Below are 21,696 nucleotides of genomic sequence, written 5' to 3'. Positions count from 1 at the left end.
TCTGCTCAATAATCCATATGTAATAATCTAACATGTGGTTGTCTTTTGTGCTATTGTCCTGTGTGCATAACTATGAAAATACAGTGTTCATACATTTGGAAACCTTTCATTCGAATCATGAGGCATTTCCATCAACATAGTTATCACAAACCACTTGGAAGAAAAACAAATGTAGGTTAAGGAGACTCACAGGTACATTTAAATATTTATTAAAGGTACATTAACCAACCATAATAAAGAACTACAGAACTGACATCAATACATTCAGCACTAGAGAAGGGCAAGAAGAAAAAACACACCCGAAATAATGAAGGGATGCAGCTTCATTTGCATCCTGGAGAACCATTCTCCTATCTCTCTTGACCTTTTCCTTACATTGGTCTGTCTATTTTCTGCCTTTCTTTTGTTTTAGTTCTTTTTTTTTCTTAGGTTATATACCAATGACCTTCTTTTAGGCACTTAAGTTTTCCTACAAAACCCATCTTTGGTAACATAAACTGCTCTTTAGGTTTCCTATGGTTACAAGTCTTGTTTGGGTAAACAGTTAAAATGAATTTGAACCTATATCTAAGCACAGTGTTACTAAAGATTTTGGCAGTAAGGCCAAATTTTGAAAGTGGACAAAAACACCAGGGCAAGACAGTATTAGGGACATCAAGTCAACATACAGTAAGTTATATTACTTCACAAATTTAAATCTAGGACCTCACATAAAAAGGGAAATCCACAAGTTGTGAACAGTGACAAGTTTATATAATCCTTTAAAATATCTACGTCAACAACTTTTATTTTGCATATAATCTATATATATATAGCTGTTACTTGTATTTAAGTGTTTATGCAGTTGGCATAGACTCTTTGTACTCTATATGCTGTTATACTATTTTTTTTCTTGGAAAAATAGATGTTTTTCTTACTAACATGTAAAAAAATTCCTGATAAGTAGATATTTTCACACATGCATTCGGCTGCTTGAGACCGCTGCTTCCTTTGAGGCTGAATATGCATCATATGGTTATTAAACTCCAGTCCATAAAGTTGACTTTGTGCATCACAGATGCTCAAAAGACACATACATGCATCAATAAAACACTTCTCTCTCTTCATCACTAAATCATTGGATTCCAGTACAACTCGTATGGTGACATCTGGCAGTAACATTTTCAGTGACAACATTTCAATGTCCTCTACACAGTTTTTGACATCAATCCAAAAACATAATTTACATTCTGGACACACAAACAAAACATTTACAGCCAATCACAATAAAAGGCTGAAGAGATACTAAACATTTAACTTTCACACTAAATTGCACACTGGTTTACATCTGCAGTCAATCATGCAGCTGGTAAGATTCAGCGTGGAACTGAGCCATGTGTCATAGACTACTTAGAGTTGTTCCAAAAACATACAGTAGGAATAAATTGAATACACCCATCACGAATCCCTGAACACATCATAAATATGTTTAGAATCTCTGTAAAATCACTGCAAGATCGGAAAATTAAAGCCTTACCCCTCCAAAACCATATATAGTTTATGTAATATAAATTTTATTAATGGAAAATCATTTGTACTGTAGTTTTATGCATTTTTCTCAAGAATGCCAAACTAAACTTATATTCTAATTGGCTATTGAATTCAAATAACTACATCTATCAGTGTGAATGGTTAAAAATGACTAATTTAGTGCATCTTAACTCTTGTTTTTTTGTTTTGTTTTGTTTTTGTGTTTAACCCTAACAAATGCTAAATGATATAATATTCCATACATTTGCCAGCTTAGTGAATTAAGCCTGTATTTCCCATTTGTGTAGGCTTTACACTCCACCAAGGAAAAAACACATCAGGTAATTAGCATTCATTTTTATTTAACTTTAAGTCCTTCCCGCTATGTGTCACCCTCACTAAGCCCTGTGTTTCTAAAACCCACCTTTCAATGTGTCAGATACATTTATTCCTGGTATTCGGAGGCTTTGTTTTATTACCTTTATCACTAATGTTTTTATTTAATCTAGTGCATTGATCCTAGTAAAGTATGCTTTTGAATCTAGGAACAGATGTGTCTATGTAGAATTGCACTGTAAGCCAAATGGTAACCCAAACCACTGTGGCTTCCTGATTTATTATCAGAATAATTGTTATAAATTAAAAGCACTTAAAACAGGGTTTTATTTCAGTTACTAGGGCTTTCTCTTATGCTGAGAATTATATTTGTGTGTAGGTTGCATGTAAGTTATATTTCTGCCCAGTAGCAGCATCACCATGCATACATCATGCCCTCTGCTAAACCAAACCAGTTTGCATGTGTATATGTAGAGGATAGGGGTGATAAATAATTGGGGACTGCCCATTTGAAATGTAGTAGTTGCTGAAGTTGTGGTCAGCCATATATGGAGCAGGCTGATAGTAGCAAGTGACATTGTTGGTGTTGGGTATGATGTTCTGCTCTCCCAGGACTTTGAGAGCCAAAATGGTAATCATATTGAGTGTTTGTCGTCGCTCATGGCCCATCAGGCACACAGTGCTCTCATTGACCACCCGGCGTAGAGTCATTAAGTAATCGTACTTGCTTTTCTCTTCTCCAATGAAGTGGTTTCGTAGATAGGACTCAATCTTCCTTTGTTGCTCATTTACATCAGGAAAGTCAATAAAGAACCGTGAACACATATAACGCTCTAGAGTTTTGATTTCAGTCTCACTGGCAGGTTTGAAATCTCTAACCAGTAGGTTGCTGTACTTGAGCAAGCCACCACCCCTGATCTCCTCTGGATTGCGGGTTGCTATTAACCTGTAACGCAGATGGTCCATGGCTTGCTCAAAATCTCCATACATGCTCTCTGCCACTACTGTGACAGAAGGAATTTCTCTGGAAAAAGGCAGGGGTGATGTAGTGGCTGTGAGCTCAGGAAGATTTGAGTTCTCTGAAGTCTCTACAGGGGTGACTAACTTTAGTTGAATATAAGGTTCTAGATCCCCAGTCTCTGATATGGAAGGATGTACATACTGTGGTGATTCAACAGAAGGTTCCACAATCTGTGATAATACTTTTGGTGGCTCTGGAGTTTTAATCAATGTTGCAGAAGACTTTGATTCCTCTGAAGAACATGTGGAAGATTCCAAAACATTTGATGGCCAGACAGAATACACTTCATTTTTAGAAACTGGCATTGGAGGCTCTAGAAGACATGATGATATATTAGGGGATTCGGTAAAGTCTTTTTCTAAAATAGAGAAATTTTCAGCCTGTTGGGGTATTAATATAGGTGGTTCTAGAAGGTGTGATGTTAAAATTGAAGACTCTAGAGTCTGTGTGACAGGTACATTAAGTTCCTGAGGAAGTGAATTTAATTTTGAGAGTTCAGGAACTGATGATGAAATAATTGGAACCCCAAAGCCCTGGTCAGTGTTTTCTACCACCTCTGTGATAGCAAGATTTGTAGGAAGAGTTGTCCCTAACTTCGAGGAAGCATCTACTGTATAAGTAACAGTTTCTTGGAACTCTGGATATTCTTTACTGCACTCAGAAGTTTGTGTTGCAAGCTCAATATTCTCTTTGTGTGAAGACTTTGAAAAACTATCTTCTACCTCTACTACAGGCTGAAAATTGATCTGGATAGTTGGTCTCACTGACTGAGAGCATGTTTCTGTCTGAGTCTCAGGGAAAGTTTGAATGGTTGTAGTTGGGGTCTTTTGGCCAGTAAATAGTTTCAAGCTCAAAACAGAATGATTAGTAGTTTCACCAGTCTCTGGTTCTGAAGTCTCTATATGTGTTTGAATTTTTTTTTCTGGGGACGAAGGTATGGAAAGCATCTCCTCTGATTGTGAACCATTCTCCTGTGCTGAAACATTAAAGGCAGTTGTGGATATATCTAATATTCTAAGTAAAGAGTCTTTATCATGTAAAGAACTGGATATGGATTCCAAGCAGTCAGTGGTATGCTCTGCCAATTCTACTTGCATATGTGTTGTTTCTTTTGGGTCACTTACACTGCGTGTATCCTTGACAGGCTGAGAAGATTTAACTGTTGAGTCCTTTAAGACAAGTTTGCTTGCCAACTGTGGTACACATGGGACCTTCCTAGACATTTTCCTTGGGGGTTTTGGTGAGGAATACTTTAGAACAACCATTTGTGAACTTCGACTAGTTTTCTTGGCAGGTGGTGGTAAAGAGTACTCATTATTTGAGTCAACTGGTGTGTTTTGTGTAAGAAGAGTGAGAGGAGGAACCTGGAATGTAGGTTGTCCACTGAGGACCATGGTTTCAATGTTTTTTTCTGTAGTCTGCATTTCCTCCTTTGTTGTGTCGATTGTATCTGTATGCTCCTTTTTAGAAACAGACTTAACACTGTCTGAATATGTAACTAATATGTTTTCACTCTCTTTATTTACCTCTGTATGGACACATGCTTTAGTATTTGACAGTTGCATGTCATGATGTATGTTTTCATTTTTCTGTATGATTACCTGTTCACTTTCTTGCTGTGAGTTAATGTTTATGCTTGAATGTGTCTGTAGCATTTCATTTTTTTGCACAAACCAATTTTGATTAAGCTCATCTATCTCTTTCATGTGCACTGATCCTGTTTCAGACAGGTCTGACACATCTTCCATAGCTTCAGTCATTGTTATAGATTGACTCAACTCCTCATTTTTGTTCTTCTGGATTGTTTCAACAGTTGTTTCTTTCATGGAAGACTTGTTTTGGTCTTCCATCATAACTTCATCATTGTGACATACATCATGCAAACTGTTCAGGTCCTTAGTTTCACCTGATATGTTAATATCTGTTTCATTGCAGCTCTCTGTACCAGCAGAGGTGATTTGCTCATCCATTATACCTGACTGTGAGTCAGTACTATGAATCATGGAAGCCTCCTGTTCTTTCATTTTAAGTTGTGCAGCCTCTCTTCTCTCAGCCTCAAGGTAGGACTCCAGCATTGTATCCAAGATTATCTGAAAGGAATCTACGCTGAATTCAAACTGCCGTCGCAGAGAGCTGACAAACTTGAGTTCCACATTTTTACCACTGTTGTTGGAAAGTGAAATGAGGCTCCATCGGTCATACTCAGTAAAGACTTTGACCATTTTCTGTACATAAGCCTCCTTCATCGTGAGAGCTGTGATTTTGTCCTTGTTAACTCCTTGTGGCAAAAAGTCCAGGAGGCACCCAAGAACAACTTCTTTTATGATCTGAAAGTCTTCCTGTTTAGGAAGCTCCACACCAAAGATAATGTCTAGGTCCTTATAACTAGTGCCATTTTCTTTGACTAAGACATGACTTGCTGTGGAGCCATTGAGACGAACATCCCTCACCTTGATATTTTTAGAAACAAGTCTGTCTCTGACGACATGAATGATGTCCTTGGGCTTAATCTTCAAGGTAGGAAAGTTGCCCCTGCCATGAATGGGAATGACTTCTGTAAGAACCTGATCTAGAGTCTCCACTTGCTCCTGTGTTAGATTATGGAACCGCCGATCATCGTTCAGTTCCATTATATTCTGCAGGACTGGAGAATATAATAAAGAAAGAATAAGGAAAAAATTAGATAAAAACAGAGTAAAATTGACAGTATTACAATACAAAACATTATTGCTAATAGTCTCTAAGGTGCAGGCATTGAATGTGCACACAAAACCACATGAAATCAGTTCTTATCAAGTAAAATTACTTAAAATTACCAGAACATTTACATATATTTTCTTTTCTCTTTCTGCGTTATGGGAGGTTTTATGTTTTTTGTCATTTATGTTGACCAGTGATCTTATAAATTGAATATAATTAGCTATCATTATTGTAATTTGTTGGTTGCAGATGGCAAAAAAAGGAAAAGAGCAAACAAAATTCATAGACATTTTATGTCACCTGAGTTTTAAACCAATAATAATTCTTTAGATTTCAGACAGTTTTAAACAGAGAGGAAATCTCTGGTATGATAATTATTAAACAATTGAGCTAAAAATAGATTGTCCAAACTCTTCTTCTAGATGCTGCAAATTGATGCCATTTTTTATATTTAGGTTTTTGTTTTGTATTTTTGCTCTTTTTTTTGGTCCAAATTGCTTTTGTTGTCTCTGAGTGGGTAAGAACATATACTCCTCATTGTTGCAAGCTATGTCCAAAAGATGACTCATTCTCTGAGGTAAAGGACTGTATAATTTTTTTGCACCCTTTTGTGTTGTGAATCTTCAGTGTTTTGTCAAAAAACCCCTGTAAATTATGAATGCAAGTTACTAAATGTTGGAAGAATGGAAAAATAAACTTGAATCATTCAGACTAAGCCAGACAGTGGTTATTGATTTTTACTCTACCAGAGCTCATAGGGTTAATCTGAGTGACTCACTTCCACATATTAATCATCTTAGTGCCATTAATAAAAAGGTATAATTATGAAAAGCAGAAAGTGAAGAGGAAGAAAAGCACATGCACTGTTTGAGTGTGTGCATGTGCATGCACGCGCATGTGTGTGTGTGTGTGTGTGTGTGTGTGTCTGTCTGTCTGTCTTTGATTCCCAAAGACAGACAGACAGACAGACAGACAGACAGACACACACATGTGCCTGTGCATGTGGCAAATTAAGCAAAATATTCTATTCCTTAAAAAACTAACCATGACAATAAATATTATATAATGAAAAAGCAACTGTTATTGCTACGTAGTCAAGAATTTGGTGAAGAAAATTATAGCCTTTATTTGATCATGTTAATTACAGTTAATGTTTATTAACTGTATGTAGCCCAACTCAAAATAAATAAGCAGATATAGGGTCTCCAGTCTAGTTCTGCATCACAATAAAGTACACATTTAAAAAGGAATATTTGCACAGGTTTTACAGTTTCCACAACTTTTCATAAGGATAATTGAATGGCCAAACATTTTTTGTCATGATGCACCACCTATGATGATATGAAGTGTGACTTATTTATGTGTTCTTATTTGATTTTCTGTTTTTTCTTTTATTTACATAGGCTAATACATTTATAAAATAATAAAATATAATAAAGTACTTGAATCCTTTAGGGTTCCTAAATTGTCCCTCTAAAGAAACAATTTCAGGTTCTTTGGAGTAATATGTGTTTCACATCAGAAAACTTCAAACTGGAATCCATTAAGGAAGCCCAAGGCATTTAAATGTACAGAAAACCTCTCAAAAGTGGAGTAGCCAGAAAAATTCATTTTAATGACTATCCCATGCAACCCATACATATGAACATGTAAACATTTGCCTGCTTGTTATTTTTTAAGGAAAATTATTTTTCATCTTTTACTTCCTAATACTTAAAGAAATGTGTGTAAGCTGTAATTCATTGATTGTTCAGTGTGTATGCTTGCCCACGTTGCCTTGCGCATACAGTGGGGGCGGCATGTTTTCCAGCTGCCTTTAGCTGATTTCACAAGACAATCTGCTCCATCGCGCAATAATGAAGTCAACGGGTAACCACAGGCATGAAGACATGAAGAAGAGAGACGAAGTATGATGATGGTGTAGGGGGAGGGGTGCGTGACGCAAGCAGGTCCCACAGTCGTGATGGAGCTCAATGGGTCCCATAGTCTGATCACTAACTTTACACATAGCATTACCAGTCTTATTCTATCATAAACATTCCTTCGACATGCCCAAAAACATCTCAGGCTATTGTGATCCGTATTACTGGAATTATAAAAGACACAATAATAATAGCTAGTGGGAGCGTTTGTTTTTCTTCTACACCCCTCGCCTCCCCGCCCCTCTCCTCCCGCAAACAAGCCGGGGTGAGTCATAGCTGAGAAAAAAAGAAAGAAAGAAACTGCACCCAGATGCGCTTTCGTGCCCGACTTCAATTTAACCTCGTTTGCAAAAACAAACAAACAAAAAAAAAACAAATGTGAAATGCATTTTGGCAGATCTTTTATTTTCATACAAATATGTTTTAAGAAACGATCCGTGTCGTTTTTTGTGACAGAAAGTTGAAAGTTAAAAAACAAAAAAACCTTATAATACATATGTTTTGCGGATACTCTAAATTTCCCACTTTAACACTACTGAGACACTGAGTCCATCCAAAACTTCATCCACTTTCCCCAAAAATGAAGGGTAATAGAAAAAATGCTGTCTTAGCTTTATTATTCAAGCCTGGCTGTTTACGGAGATAATCATTAATATACACATCATTCATATATACTTTTTTTTTAATCACATTATTATTACCCGCTAATGTCTCCTATAGGTGGTGCACTGTTGACAAAGCAAACAAAATCTAAAATTCAAAAGCACTATTGCAGATTAGTTGTAACATTGTTTAAAGACACCCCCTCTAATTTTTTTTTTTCATTTTGGTGCTGCATTTGTTTATAACTACTTCATTTGGCGCAACATATTTGTATAACTCGTGCACGTGAACGTATCGCATACGTCACGATCACTCACAAACACTAACGGGTTTCATCTGTGATGCTATATTTAACTGGGGTCACGGTTTTTTTTTATTACAATAATAGCCCTAATCGGAACTCTAACCGATTCATGACAGGTCTTAAAAATATATATAACTCAGGCTCCCAGCATGGGAATTCCTCAACTCACCTGAGTTAAAAGAGTATGAAGAATGGAACCTTCAACTCGCGCGCGTGTGTGTGAGTTGATTTCCGGCCCGTAGGATCCAGCAGTTATAAGGATGATCAGTGTTGTATTGTCGGCCTCGGGTCGAGCGTATTTCCGCAGAGACGAGATAAGAGACAGATGCTGTTGCTGCTGCTGCCTCTGCGTGGTCGCTGTCCAGCCTGAGCCGCTCCTGAACCGAAACTCTTAAATATCTCGCGCTTTTTCTCCCTCCGCGCCCGAAAGCGGAAAGCAGTTGCCATGGCAACCTGGCGTCACGCTCTTAAGGTGGTCCACGTAGAGCGAGCGCGCAGCGGTGCCGCATATCAAAAGAGCGATGCGCGAGAGTTAACAGGTTGTCGACAGGATGCGCACCTCTCTCTCTCTCTTTCTCTCTCTCTCTCTCTCTCTCTCTCTCTCTCTCTCTCTCTCTCTCTCTCTCTCTCTCTCTCTCTCTCTCTCTCCGTGTGTGCTTGTGTGTGTGTGTGTGTGTGTGTGTGTGTGTACGCTGTGCGTTTGTCACGCGAGAACGACTCAGCCAGGCTGATGCTGCAGAAACCACTCGTGGAGAGAGAGAAGGTTTTACTAGGAAGCTAACGCAGCATTTCCTAAGCCAGTAAACTCGAAAAGTTTGGAAATACGTGGCAATAAAGACTAGGAAAAAAAACACCGAAATACGCACGGTATTGTGTTTTAGATGAATATGAGAATACTGAACCAGAAAAGTGGCGTGCAGGAGACCATGTCTGAGCAAATGATACTCTTCCAACATGCATGCATTTTAAATCGAGTGTTTAAAAGATGGGCTAAATTTAAATGATTTTTTTTATTGACAAACTGTTAAATCACTTAAATATTATGAGAATGCTACTTCTGAACAGGTGTATAGAAAATAGAGGTCATTTATTTGTTTGGGTGAGAAATGTTTCAATCATTTTAATGACTTTTTGTAATAATTTTTATTGCTGTTGGCCCCCAAAAAAGATAAAGATAATTAAAACTGATCACTCATGTGTTTTTTTTTAATACTACATTTAAGATAAATGGGTTTTGTCAGTGTGGAGGATGCTCTGCACACGTTCATACACGCCGCAATGCCGTGGCAGTGCTGAATATTGTATCAGGCAATCAGTGACTCATCCCCACTCTCTCTCTCTCTCTCGCTCTCTCTCTCTCTCTCTCTCTCTCTCTCTCTCTCTCTCTCTCTCTCTCTCTCTCACTCTCTCTCTCTCTCTCTCTCTCTCTCTCTCTCTCTCTCTCTCTCTCTCTCTCTCTCTCTCTCTCTCTCTCTCTCTCTCTCTCACACACTCTCACTCTCTATCTCGATGTAGGGACACAAACCCAATCATCAATCAACCCGCCCCTCCCGCGTGCCCACGTCAAGCGACGGCTCTCCGCAGCGCCAGTCCAGACTAAACTTGTCTTGCTTACTGCTCCGGGCACCTCTCTCTCTCTCTCTCTCTCTCTCTCTCTCTCTCTCTCTCTCTCTCTCTCTCTCTCTCTCTCTCTCTCTCTCTCTCTCTCTCTCTCTCTCTCACTTTCCTCCTACTCAGATTCGTGCATGTTTTGACATTTCATATCAGCTGCAGCCTGGACAAGAACAGCTCTCGTGTCATATATTTGACCTATCTGAGTGTGGGTAATAATTACAGGCTTGGCCTATCTATCTATCTATCTATCTATCTATCTATCTATCTATCTATCTATCTATCTATCTATCTATCTATCTATCTATCTATCTATCTATCTATCTATCTATCTATCTATCTATCTGTCTGTCTGTCTGTCTGTCTATCTATCTATCTATCTATCTATCTATCTATCTATCTATCTATCTATCTCTCTCTCTCTCTCTCTCTCTCTCTCTCTCTCTCTCTCTCTCTCTATATATATATATATATATATATATATATATATATATATATATATATATATATATATGCACTGTTTAGGTTATTGAAATTCAAATGATGATCTATAAATAAATGATAAATAAAAAAATAACATCAAAATGAGATAGTTGGAGCCTTATATCGTGCTGTGAATTTGTTAGCTAGATGAAAGGTCAATTTACTCGAGTCCAAAAATAAAAACGACGTCACTGGACTTGTACCGCCACGGACAAGGAACAGTGTGTGTTAAAAATAATGTCAGCGTGCCATCCCAAACGCCCGTGACGTCAAAGGAGCACGCCTTTCGATAGGCGTGAACGCGAAGGCTGCGCGTCGCCCGGGACGTCACGGTGTGTAGCCGGAAGTCGCAGATGCTGCCCCTGTTGTCAGGGAACATCAAAGCGCCGTGCATCCTCGAGCCTTTCCCTGCCGGTTCGGCGTGTTCATTAAACGGCTGTTGGAGAGATCAGCAGGCAAAACGAGCGATTCAGACATGTCAAACATGGAAAGTATCCTTCAAAGCATCTTGAATTATTTACTGCGTTATCCCTAGCTGCTTGTTGCGTAACTCTGCTATCGGTGTTCATGCTCAATCACGGATCTCGAGGATGATTACCTAACACGAGCTAAGTGATATTTGAGAATACAGCTCGATTTTTTTTTAATTTTAGGTATGATGGAAATTCTGCAATGACACAACAATATTTGTTTAAAAAGGACTTCTTTTGCCCTCTTCAACCACCGGCCTTTGGTTTCTTGTGGAATAAATACATGAATAAGTGCATGAATGTTTGCAGGGTAAAATAAACCAATCTCTTGACGCAGAGTTACAATATATTGTATAGTATGAATTATAAAATGGAAAACTGTCCCCTGATGAACTGCAAATGGTGTGTTTGAGTGTGCAGAGCCACTCAACATATCTACAAATTTTGCAAAAATGTATCTGGTGCAGTACATTTCAATGTAAACTATCAGCTGAACATTAGTGTAATAGTTGTGGTGTGTATGTTTTTAAGGGGCTTAAAAATCCAATCATAACTGCCTTATCTCCAACTCAATTAAAACCTAAACTTTCTTTTCATTAAACAGATTAATCAAATAAAGTCCTTTCAAAATTGCTAAATATATGTCATTTACAAAACCATCAAATTTTCCTACATTTTACTCTCATAATGGTTTTACTTCGATGAAGATCCTTAACTTTAAATGACAGAGCACCTTTTCAACCTCAAGTTTGCGGCCAAAGAGCTGGACTGCAATGCAAAGAAATGTTACAAAGAGGAGAAGGCTGAAAAAGCTAAAGTGAAAAAGTTAAGACTGTTTTTTTTTTTTTTTTTTTAAATATGGCCTATGGTTGGTTTTTATGTACGTTTAAGTTAGTCTTTTAATCTTTAGTCTTTCTTAGTAGACGTATTAATTCAAGTGCTTAATATAAGCTTGATAATGCAGTATAAATGTTTCACCATAGGACCATCCCTGAAAATATATGGTATGTCCCAAAACTCTCCTTACATAGTCTCCATCCTTTTTTACATAAATGTCTTCATTTCATGACAAAATTATTCTCATGGATGGACCAGAAATCTATCACAGCATTGTACTGAATTTTAACAGGAAACACGGCACATGCATGACACACAACACTATTGCGTAATTTATTAACAAATTAGTCAAATCGACTGGAAGTGTTGCATGCTAACTAAGAAGTTAGCAAAAGAACAATGGATATGGTGCTGCCATTCATACTCCCCTTTGGAGACTTTTGGGACACCCTGTATTTGGATATGTTGGATATGTATATGTTTTCAGATCAGCAGTGAACTGACATGCTAGTTACTTAGTAGTGTGTTTTCCTCTTTAATGTTGTTTTTTTTGTAATACATCACATATATGCTGAGTTAAGAATAGTCAGCCAACCAAAATACCAGGATCCAAGAGATACCCTATTAACATGTTTGTGATGAACACAGACGTAGCACCAGGCCTCCTCACCCAACATCACTGGCTCTCTCTAATGCTCTTGTGGGTGAAAGACAATAATTCCACAGCGATGTTCCAAAAGTCTACTTGAAAGCTTATCTAGAGATTAGTATAACAGCAATTTTCTAATAAGCTACCCCTGATGGTCTAGTGGTTAGGATGCGGCGCTCTCACCGCTGCGGCCCGGGTTCAATCTCCGGTCAGGGAACCAACTCCAGCCATTAGGGTTGCACAAGCCTTAGTGCCGGTTCCATGCCCGGATAAATGGGGAGGGTTGCGTTAGGAAGGGCATCCAGCGTAAAAACATGTGCCAAATCAAACATGCGGATGGTCTGCTGTGGCGACCCCTAACAGGAGAAGCTGGAAGAAAAGTAGAAGTTATTTGCTTATAAGCTACCCTATGCTAAAGTGGTCTGGTTTTCATAGCTTGCAGGTAACTCACAGACTTCTAAATTCAGTTTCCTGTCATTGAAATTTGTATGTTGTGTTTCTAGGCTATAGAGAAAGGGAACATGGAGGTGAACATACATGCTTAAAATGCAATCCAACAGAAGAATCAATCCATCAACTTTCTTTGCAGAAGCACTTGAGTGGATGCAGTGGCTGCTTGGGTCCAAACTGCTGTTACCCCAAATAAGGTAGCAAATAGCCTTAATGTTAATTTTATCTGCCACATATGGCATTTGGATTTAGCATCTAAAAAAAATGTCTGTAAAATGTTAATCCTAGTGTTTATTTGAAATTTGAATAGAACTGCAATAAGACGATAAAAACTGTAACATGCCTTTGTTGACAGTGACCTCTACCTGTGAGGTTAAGAAATGGTTTTTATTGGCAGGACCATTGATTGAAGGTTTGTCATTGTAAAAAAAAAATAATAATAATAAAACAATAAATATATATATATATATATATATATATATATTTTTTTTTTTTTTTTTTTGTCAAACACCATCCATAGTATTAAGTCTTCACAATTTTTATGTTGAGAAACATTATTTTTTAAATTGTTTCATAAATTGTAGACACAATTTTTTACATAATCATGAACCTCTGTCTACATATCTGTTTTGAGAGACTGCTTCTCTAACATACTCTTTTTATATGCAGTCATGTTACTGGCCCATTGCCAATTAACCTAATTAGCTAGTTTTTAGTAATTAGCAGTTTTATATATATATATATATATATATATATATATATATATATATATATATATATATATATATATATATATATAAAACTGCTAATTACTAAAACTATAACTATATATATATATATATATATATATATATATATATATATATATATATATATATATATATATATATATATATGATCAATTTTGTTGTCCCATCTCATGTCTCCCATATTTTTCGAGATGTGTTGCTGGCATCAAATATAAAATTACCTCATATTTGCCTTAAAATGTAACATGAACTACTATAACTTGAAGTAATCATGTTTTGTATGACTTTATCAGTCTCTCTCACCGTTGTGGAGGATTTAGGAATTTTCTTTTTCTGCACAGCTCTCTTAAGGTCCTGCCACAGAATTTTAGTCAGTTTAAAGTCTGGACTTTGACAGGGCCTAGCTAGCTAGCTAGATGGATGGATGGATGGATGGATGGATGGATGGATGGATGGATGGATGGATGGATGGAGGGATTGATTGATGGATTGATTGATTGATTGATAGACGGGTTTGCCAGTGTGTTTGAGATGATTGTCCTGTTATATGTTTTACAGGTCACCATGGAAGGTGTGGTTAAGTCTATGGATGCTAAAAAGAGCATGAACTTACAAATGGTAAAGTGGATCTGCTTGTCATCTATTCAATATCTAAGTAGCTGCATTGTACATTTGCAGTCCATTTTGGAACTCTAAGGCGAATCTAAGCTAGCTTCCTTTATGTTTAATATTGTTTAAACCTTTTCTCCTATGGAATGCAATCACCAAATTATCACCATAATCTCTGAGGACATCATAAATATGTCAAACTAAAAAATATAAAATAGGTTTCAGAGTGGAGTTCTCTAGTAACACAACACAAGATGTTTCACAAATTTTACTTCATTTACATTACTTTAATACAAGTTCAGCTGTTAAAAGTTTGACAAAGTAATCTTTCATCACTTTCATTAAATACAGTATATAGTGCCACTAATAGATTCAAATCAAATCAAATCAAATTTTTTTATTTGTCACAAACACATACATACAGGGTACGACATGCAGTGAAATGCTTTTGACGACGGTCCGGCATGAGGGAATAAAATAGGGTAAAAAAGGAGAATAGAAAATATAAAAAATATAAATATAATAACAAAATTTAAAGAAAAATATAATAAGAAAGAAGGCAGATAAATAAGATGTAGAGATATATAAATATATATAAATATATATGTATATATACGTACATATACATATACACATATATACACATACATATACATATATATACACATACACTGAAAATGTACACAGAAAATGTTTATGTTTATGGCAGTGTGCAGTTAGCCAGTAAACAACAGTAAACAAGTTATGATTGACCATGAGTGTCCGTGTGCAGTGAGGTGTGGTGTAAAGTGTCCTTGTGCGGATGGTGTGGTATAAGAAAAGAGAATATAAAAAATATGAAATAAATATGAAAAGAAAATGAAAAGAAAATATGAAAAGAAAATATGAAAAGAAAATATGAAAAGAGATGGAATGTAAAGTGCACTGTGCTGTGCAAGTCCAGTGTATAATGTGCCGTATACGAAAAGTGTGGTTGTGCAGGGGAAAAAATGGTGATGATGGAGAGAGTGGGCCAGTTTTTAGATCCTGGGTGTTTCCTGGTTTAAACTCCGAATGGCCTGCGGGAAGAAGCTCCTCCTCATTCTCTCTGTGTTCGCCTTCAGGAGCGGAAGCGTTTCCCAACGCAACAGAGAAAAGAGTCCATTGTTGGGATGGCTGAGGTCCTTCACAATTTTCCTGGCTCTGGTCCTGCACCGTGTGCTGTAGATGTCCTGCAGGTCAGGGAGCTCGGTGTGGATGGTACGTTCGGCTGAACGCACCACCCTCTGGAGGCTCGTCTGTCCTGCATGGTGCTGTTCCCGAACCAGGAAGTGATGCTACCCGTCAGAACGCTCTCGATGGTGCAGGTGTAAAAAGTCTTAAGCACCTGAGAGGGTAGTTTAAAGTCCCTTAAGCGTCTCAGATGGTACAGACGCTGCCGGGCCTTCTTCACCAGGGTGTTGATGTGACAGGACCAAGACAGGTCCTGTGTGATGTGAACACCCAGGTACCGGAAACTGTCCACTCTTTCCACTGGAGTCCCGCAGATGTTTAGCGGTTGGTATGACCGCTCCTGCTTCGTGCTGAAGTCCACGATCAACTCCTTAGTCTTGCTGACGTTCAGGAGAAGGTTGTTCTCCTGGCACCATCTCTCAGGTTTTAACTTCCTGTAGGTAGGCCGTCTCGTCGTTGTTGGAGATCAGGCCCACCACAACGGTGTCGCCAGCAAACTTGATGATGGTTGTGGAGTTGGAAGTGGCCACACAGTCATGTGTGTACAGTGAGTACAGCAGGGGGCTCAGAACACAACCCTGGGGAGCTCCAGTGCTGAGGGTGAGGGTGGATGAGGTGTGTTTTCCCACCCGTACAGCTTGTGGTCTGTCCGTCAGAAAGTTCGAGATCCATTGACACAGCGGCAGGCTGAGTCCCAGGACCTCCAACTTAGAGGTGAGTGTGGAGGGAATTATGGTGTTGAATGCTGAACTGTAGTCCACGAACAACATCTTTGTGTAATTCCCATTTCTTAGGTCCAGGTGGCTGTTTGTAGTGTGGAGAAGATGTGCAATTGCGTCCTCAGTCGAACGGTTCTGACGGTACGCAAACTGTAATGGGTCCAGTGTGTCTGGTAGTGATGCAGTGATGAAGTCTCTGACCAGTCTATCCAAATCCACAAGATCTGTGATCAATTCATAATTCTAATGTATTTCTGCATAGATTTTATCTGAAATTTGTTCAAGTCTTATAACTGGATAAAGAGAACCCAATTAAACAAATGACACAAAAACATTATATTTTTTACACTTATTTACTGAGCGAAAATATCCAACATTTAAAATCTTCACTGAAAAAGTATGCGGGGGAAAAAAAAGTTTTTTCCCCTAGGGGGAAAAAACTGCAAAAACTAAAGGTTTTTACATAGTTTGTTTAATTGTGTTCCGTGTATCTTGATGGATTTGGATAAAGATTTAATTAGATTTTGAATTAAATCAATGCAGTAATAGAGTAGTTCCAAACTTTCTAGCATCATTAAATTAGCCCTTTGAAGTTCTTAGTTCATTGATTTTGTTCAGTCTAAATATATATATATAAATATAAATATAAATATATATATATATATATATATATATATATATATATATATATATATATATATATATATATATATATATATATATATATATATTTTTTTTTTTTTTTTAATGGGACACATTATAATGTCTTTTTATTGTGAATAAAGACTCACTGAGCACTTTAGGGTCATTAAGGGATACCCAGGGTCAGCAACAACATGCAAATAAGCTGTAACATTCAAGCAAAGTTTTATCAGAATTATTGTTGCCTAAAGTGTGCAAAGAAAACATTACCTACATTATAGTCCTCTCTACCTGCCTGGGCTGTTGACACATAGCAAGCTGGGTTCATGGATTAATGCTGTTGGTGTCAAATTCTGATCCTACCATCCGTGTGACTCAGGAAATCAAGATATATCATGCTATAATGTCCAGTCTTCCACCATCTAGTTTTGGTATGCCAGCTTGAATTTTTAGTTCTTGGCTGACTGAGGTACAACCTGATGTGATCTGTTGTTGTATCCCATACACATCAAGCTTTGAGGTGTTGTGCATTCTTTGATATATTTTTTGCTTACCACAATTATACAAAGTTACTGAGTTATAGGATCCTTTCTGTCAGCTCAAACCATCCACTCTCCATTGATCTCTTTTATCACTGAGTCATTTCTTTCATAGAACTATCGCTTATTAGATGTTTTCTTTATTGCCCCATTCTAGAGAGTTGTGGGTGAAAATCCCAGGAGATCAGCAGTTATAAAACTACACAAACCAGCTCATCTGGCAACAAGAATGATGCCACAGCCAAAATAACTGAGATCACATTCCCCCCCCTTTTCTCATCATCTATATGGACCTAATCTAAAGCAACTGGCCTGTTTCTGCTATACATATGTTGCAAATAAAGTTCCAGTGAGTCTTTGTAGCCATTGCTTGCCAAGACTTTATCGAATATTATAAAGATTTAAAAGCTTGAGAGGTCCATTACCACTTTCTGATAATACTTATATTCCAATCTATACCTGTTTAAAAACACTGATAGATTATGTGCTGTCATCTTTTTGTACAAATTTGAGTGCCAGTCTCAAACACTGGATATGTACAGAGAGCACAGATGGAAGGTACTATGTGCAACACAACCACACTGACTATACCGCAGGTACTGCAGCATAGTCTGCATCAGACTCGCATAGCAAATGTATTTTGACAGTTGCACAGTTTTTGTAATTTTTTCTCTGTGCCCTACCACTGTGAATTTGAAATATACAGGAAATATCAGGATGTAATATAAGTCTAGACCGTCAGCGTTAATACACCGGCTTTCAAAATAACATTAATAAAATGGTCTTCCATTCTATCTATCCATTTTTCACAAAATATTTTGGGAAAGATAACATAATTAAAATATTAGGATTATTGTTAGAGTTAGATGCCAGTTATATATATATATATATATATATATATATATATATATATATATATATATATATATATAAATCATTTATTTGCTGTAAACAGGAAACCCATGGACATCATCAAATGTTGTTTCCTCCCTTAAGGTTGCTTTGCTTTTACTACCTTCACCTTTAGCTGCAGTTACAGTTACAGTCCTTTCAGATTTTGTACAGAACAGAATCTGAGCAGAAGGTATGGCTCTGTACACTACTGTATACTTGTACTACTAATCGTCCTGCTGCTTCTGTTAGTAGTCACATCATTATCTTTTTTGGAAGGCATTTTCCTTCAAATGGACCCTGTGGCACAGCATTATGGACAGTTCAAAAAGAGTTTCAGAGGAAGCTCGTTTGCCCACAAAATGTCAGATGCGAGGACGTTGTGTGACGTAAGTGAAAATTGGCAGATGACCACATTGGAAAGAAGATGTGAAATCAATATTAAAAAAAAAAATGGTTAATTGCAAAAATTGATAGCAAATAAAAAATATATAGAAATCAACCTATATTTATCTTTACTAGTTTTTTAAAATCAATATTACATTATGAAACCTATTTATATTTATTTCTATTTTATTAATTTATTGCTTAAAAACAGATAATTTTGTTTCATTATTTCAAGTATTTATTTCTGGCAAGAAGCTAAAGAATCTGCCACTAAAATAGAACAACTCCACAAAGAAATGTATAATGATTAAATATGTCTAAATATATATGGCCATATATTAGAGATAATTAGAAAATCTGAATTAGACAATAACCTATTTTGTATTCAAAATATGTTTAGCAAACTTGCTAAACATGCATTTTTTTAATGCATGCTGGTAATTTTCTGTTTTTACTTGTTTAATGTATAATTTGTATGTAGGTCTATACAGAATAAAGTGCAGTCTTTAATGCAGGAGATGGAAGATGAAGCTGGGTAAGCCATTATTCTTATATAAGTCATCATTATTTTGTTGTATAATTACAATAGAATTGACAAAATATCTAAAGGACTTTTTTCTGCTTAACCATTTCATTTCATTCTTATTATACTTGTTTAATTTGTCCATATTTCAAAGATTTATCATCCACTTCATTATATTCACATTTAAACAGCATAATCTGGTCAGCAAAGCAATGCAAAAGCAAGCAATGTTTACAATCAAATCATCAGGATTTAAAGATAACGTAATCTCTATGAAATTAACTGTGGCATGATTGTTGTTGGCAGATGGACTGGTTTGGGTATTTCAGAAACTGATCTCTTTCCAATCGTTGCTGCTGATGAGTGGTTTGCATCTTATGACATCGGCTCTATATTTCTGCTCTTTAGGTCTTCTTTAAATAGTAGATTGCGTTTATTTTAACCTCTAGTCTGTGGAGGTTGCTGGAGATGCCAGTGATTATAGTTTGGGTTATTTTGATCTTTTCACTGTGTTTTGTAACTACTGGTGCTTTCTTGGCTAAATCTGTTTATGTCTGAAATCTTCTCTTTTTTTCGCCATCGGCAAAAACTCAGAGTTTAAACCAAGAGTAGACAGTCAGAACTATTAATTGTATTTTTTAATCAACTAAATAATGAAAGGAATAAAAATTCACCATTCACTATAGATGTAAATATAATATTTTAATATCAAACTCAAACGTTTTCAGAGAACATGTGTATCTTACATGATAATAAAATTTTTATCAGTATTTTAGTATTGGTATTCTTCCATTTTTACCACCCTTAAGATTGTAGGTGATGAATTAACAGTAAGCAATTTGTTGGCTGGATTTACTTCCAGGCGATGGAACTTAAAGATGGAATGGAAGTGATTATTTTCAACAGTTAGTTATACACAAGCAGTGCATTTTGTACAGATCCAGAGCTTATAAGGCAATTTACAAACCCAAACATTGCAAACCTTGTCTGTAATAAATAGTATAGAGGAGGACACGGGCAGCAGCCTTTAAGCTCCCACTAGTGTTACTCATACATTTTCCTCAATAGCTTAATCAAGCTTGATCAATACCACAATGCTCTTCCCTCCTGTACTCCATTTTATCCAATATTTGACGGACAGAGAATGATCCACATTTGTGAAGTTATGCAATCAGTCAAATCATGTGGCAGCAACACAATGAAAAAAAATCAAGGGTGTACAGGTCAAGAGCTTTAAGTATTTTTCAGGCAATGCAATCTACAAATGCTGAAAATTGCACCTGGTTTCGGTCTAAAAGATTAGATGGATGGGAGGATTTCCTGCCACAATTAAAATTTATAATGAAAGGAAAAAGAGCTTTCTAGCAATCTTAAAAAAATATATTATTAAACATTAATTGAGAATAAAAGACTACAGAGCCATAGCAAATACCTTTCTTAAGTTGATAAATACAATTTAAAATACTTGTATTATTATTATTTATATCTCTATATACAAATTCAATTAAATTTTCAATTCAGTTTTATTTGTATAGCACTTATAACAATTAACATTGTTTCAAAATTAATGTGGTGTTAAAAATAAATAAGATTTAACTTACACTTTATAAGTGTAAGTTTGTCCCTGATGAGTAAGCCAGTGGTGACAAATACAACCGAAATAATGTGTCTAAGTTCAAAGATGGAAAGTATATTAAATAATACAAAGTAAAAAGTAAAGTTTCATGACAATACATTTTTCATAATTATTTTACACTAAAAATGTTCCTTTCTGCTTACTGAGGGTAAGTTTTGTATTAGGGTTAGATAGTAGTAGTATAGTATGAATTCTCTGCATAATTATGTCAATGGAAATGGTTTGTGTTCATGTGTGTGTTTATTTACAGGGTTGCTCTGAACATGGAGCTGCCTTTAGGACAGACTGGTTCTGTTGGCACCAGTTTAACTTTAGCATGCACAAGTAAATCACAACACTTTCTCTCATTTGCCAATCAACATTCTTTATGTTTTATATATCTATGAGTGTTGTTATTAACAGAAAATATTTACTATAATTTACTAACCAGTTGGTAAAACTTGTCTGTTGTGTAGGATGAGCTCTCTCAGTGACTGGCCAGACTATGTGACCAAATCTAGTCATGTCAACGTTTACCTCCATGGGGAAGGTGATGTAAGGAGCATACGTGACTACTTGAGTAACTCTCTTATAAAAAGCATTGAAACTGACTTGTGCATATACAGTAAGCACACACTTGTGCCTCATGATGGCACTATTGAGAAAGAACATGCATATTACACAAGGTGAGGGGGTGATTCCCCATGTCTTCTGTACAAAGAATATACAGTAATAGAAAACTTGCATTGTGTTTTGCCCTGTGTTTACCATAAGTATATGTTCATGTAAATGACTATATGATTGAGAAAAAAAGTGTAGACATTTATGCTGCTAATAAATACCGAAAATGTACAAAATCTGAGCATGGCAAACAAACAAAAAAATAATAATTATGTGAATAAACTTATTTATCTT

General features: G+C 36.5%; 2 protein-coding genes across 8 annotated transcripts; one reads left to right on the top strand and one right to left on the bottom strand.

The window, feature by feature from the left end:
- Positions 1-204: 204 nt before the first annotated feature.
- Positions 205-8,989, bottom strand: LOC124385553. The gene is made up of 2 exons (XM_046848671.1): positions 8,565-8,989; positions 205-5,510 (listed from the first exon to the last, which is right to left on the bottom strand). The coding sequence occupies exon 2, from the start codon at positions 5,494-5,496 to the stop codon at positions 2,287-2,289; it is 3,210 nt and encodes a 1,069-aa protein (XP_046704627.1). The 5' UTR covers positions 5,497-5,510; positions 8,565-8,989; the 3' UTR covers positions 205-2,286.
- Positions 8,990-10,572: 1,583 nt separating this feature from the next.
- LOC124386623 (charged multivesicular body protein 1b-1-like) lies at positions 10,573-21,696 on the top strand. 7 transcript variants are annotated; one of them, XM_046850586.1, is made up of 8 exons: positions 10,573-10,980; positions 11,688-11,785; positions 14,203-14,262; positions 18,393-18,449; positions 18,536-18,645; positions 19,125-19,178; positions 21,053-21,126; positions 21,258-21,696. In XM_046850586.1, exons 1-8 carry the CDS (start codon positions 10,965-10,967, stop codon positions 21,260-21,262), a joined length of 474 nt encoding a protein of 157 aa, XP_046706542.1. In that variant the 5' UTR covers positions 10,573-10,964; the 3' UTR covers positions 21,263-21,696. The 7 variants fall into 7 exon arrangements, 3 of the variants coding, with proteins under 3 accessions (XP_046706542.1, XP_046706544.1, XP_046706543.1); XR_006925967.1 differs by lacking the exon at positions 21,258-21,696 and adding an exon at positions 12,949-13,092 and having other exon boundaries at positions 11,688-11,784; positions 18,362-18,449; positions 18,536-19,178; positions 21,053-21,127; XM_046850588.1 differs by lacking the exon at positions 18,393-18,449.

This window comes from Silurus meridionalis, chromosome 5, assembly GCF_014805685.1.
Source record: "Silurus meridionalis isolate SWU-2019-XX chromosome 5, ASM1480568v1, whole genome shotgun sequence".
Taxonomy (NCBI): Eukaryota; Metazoa; Chordata; class Actinopteri; order Siluriformes; family Siluridae; genus Silurus; species Silurus meridionalis.
Note: the sequence above shows the minus strand (reverse complement) of the source record. Positions and strands in the feature narration are given on the sequence as shown.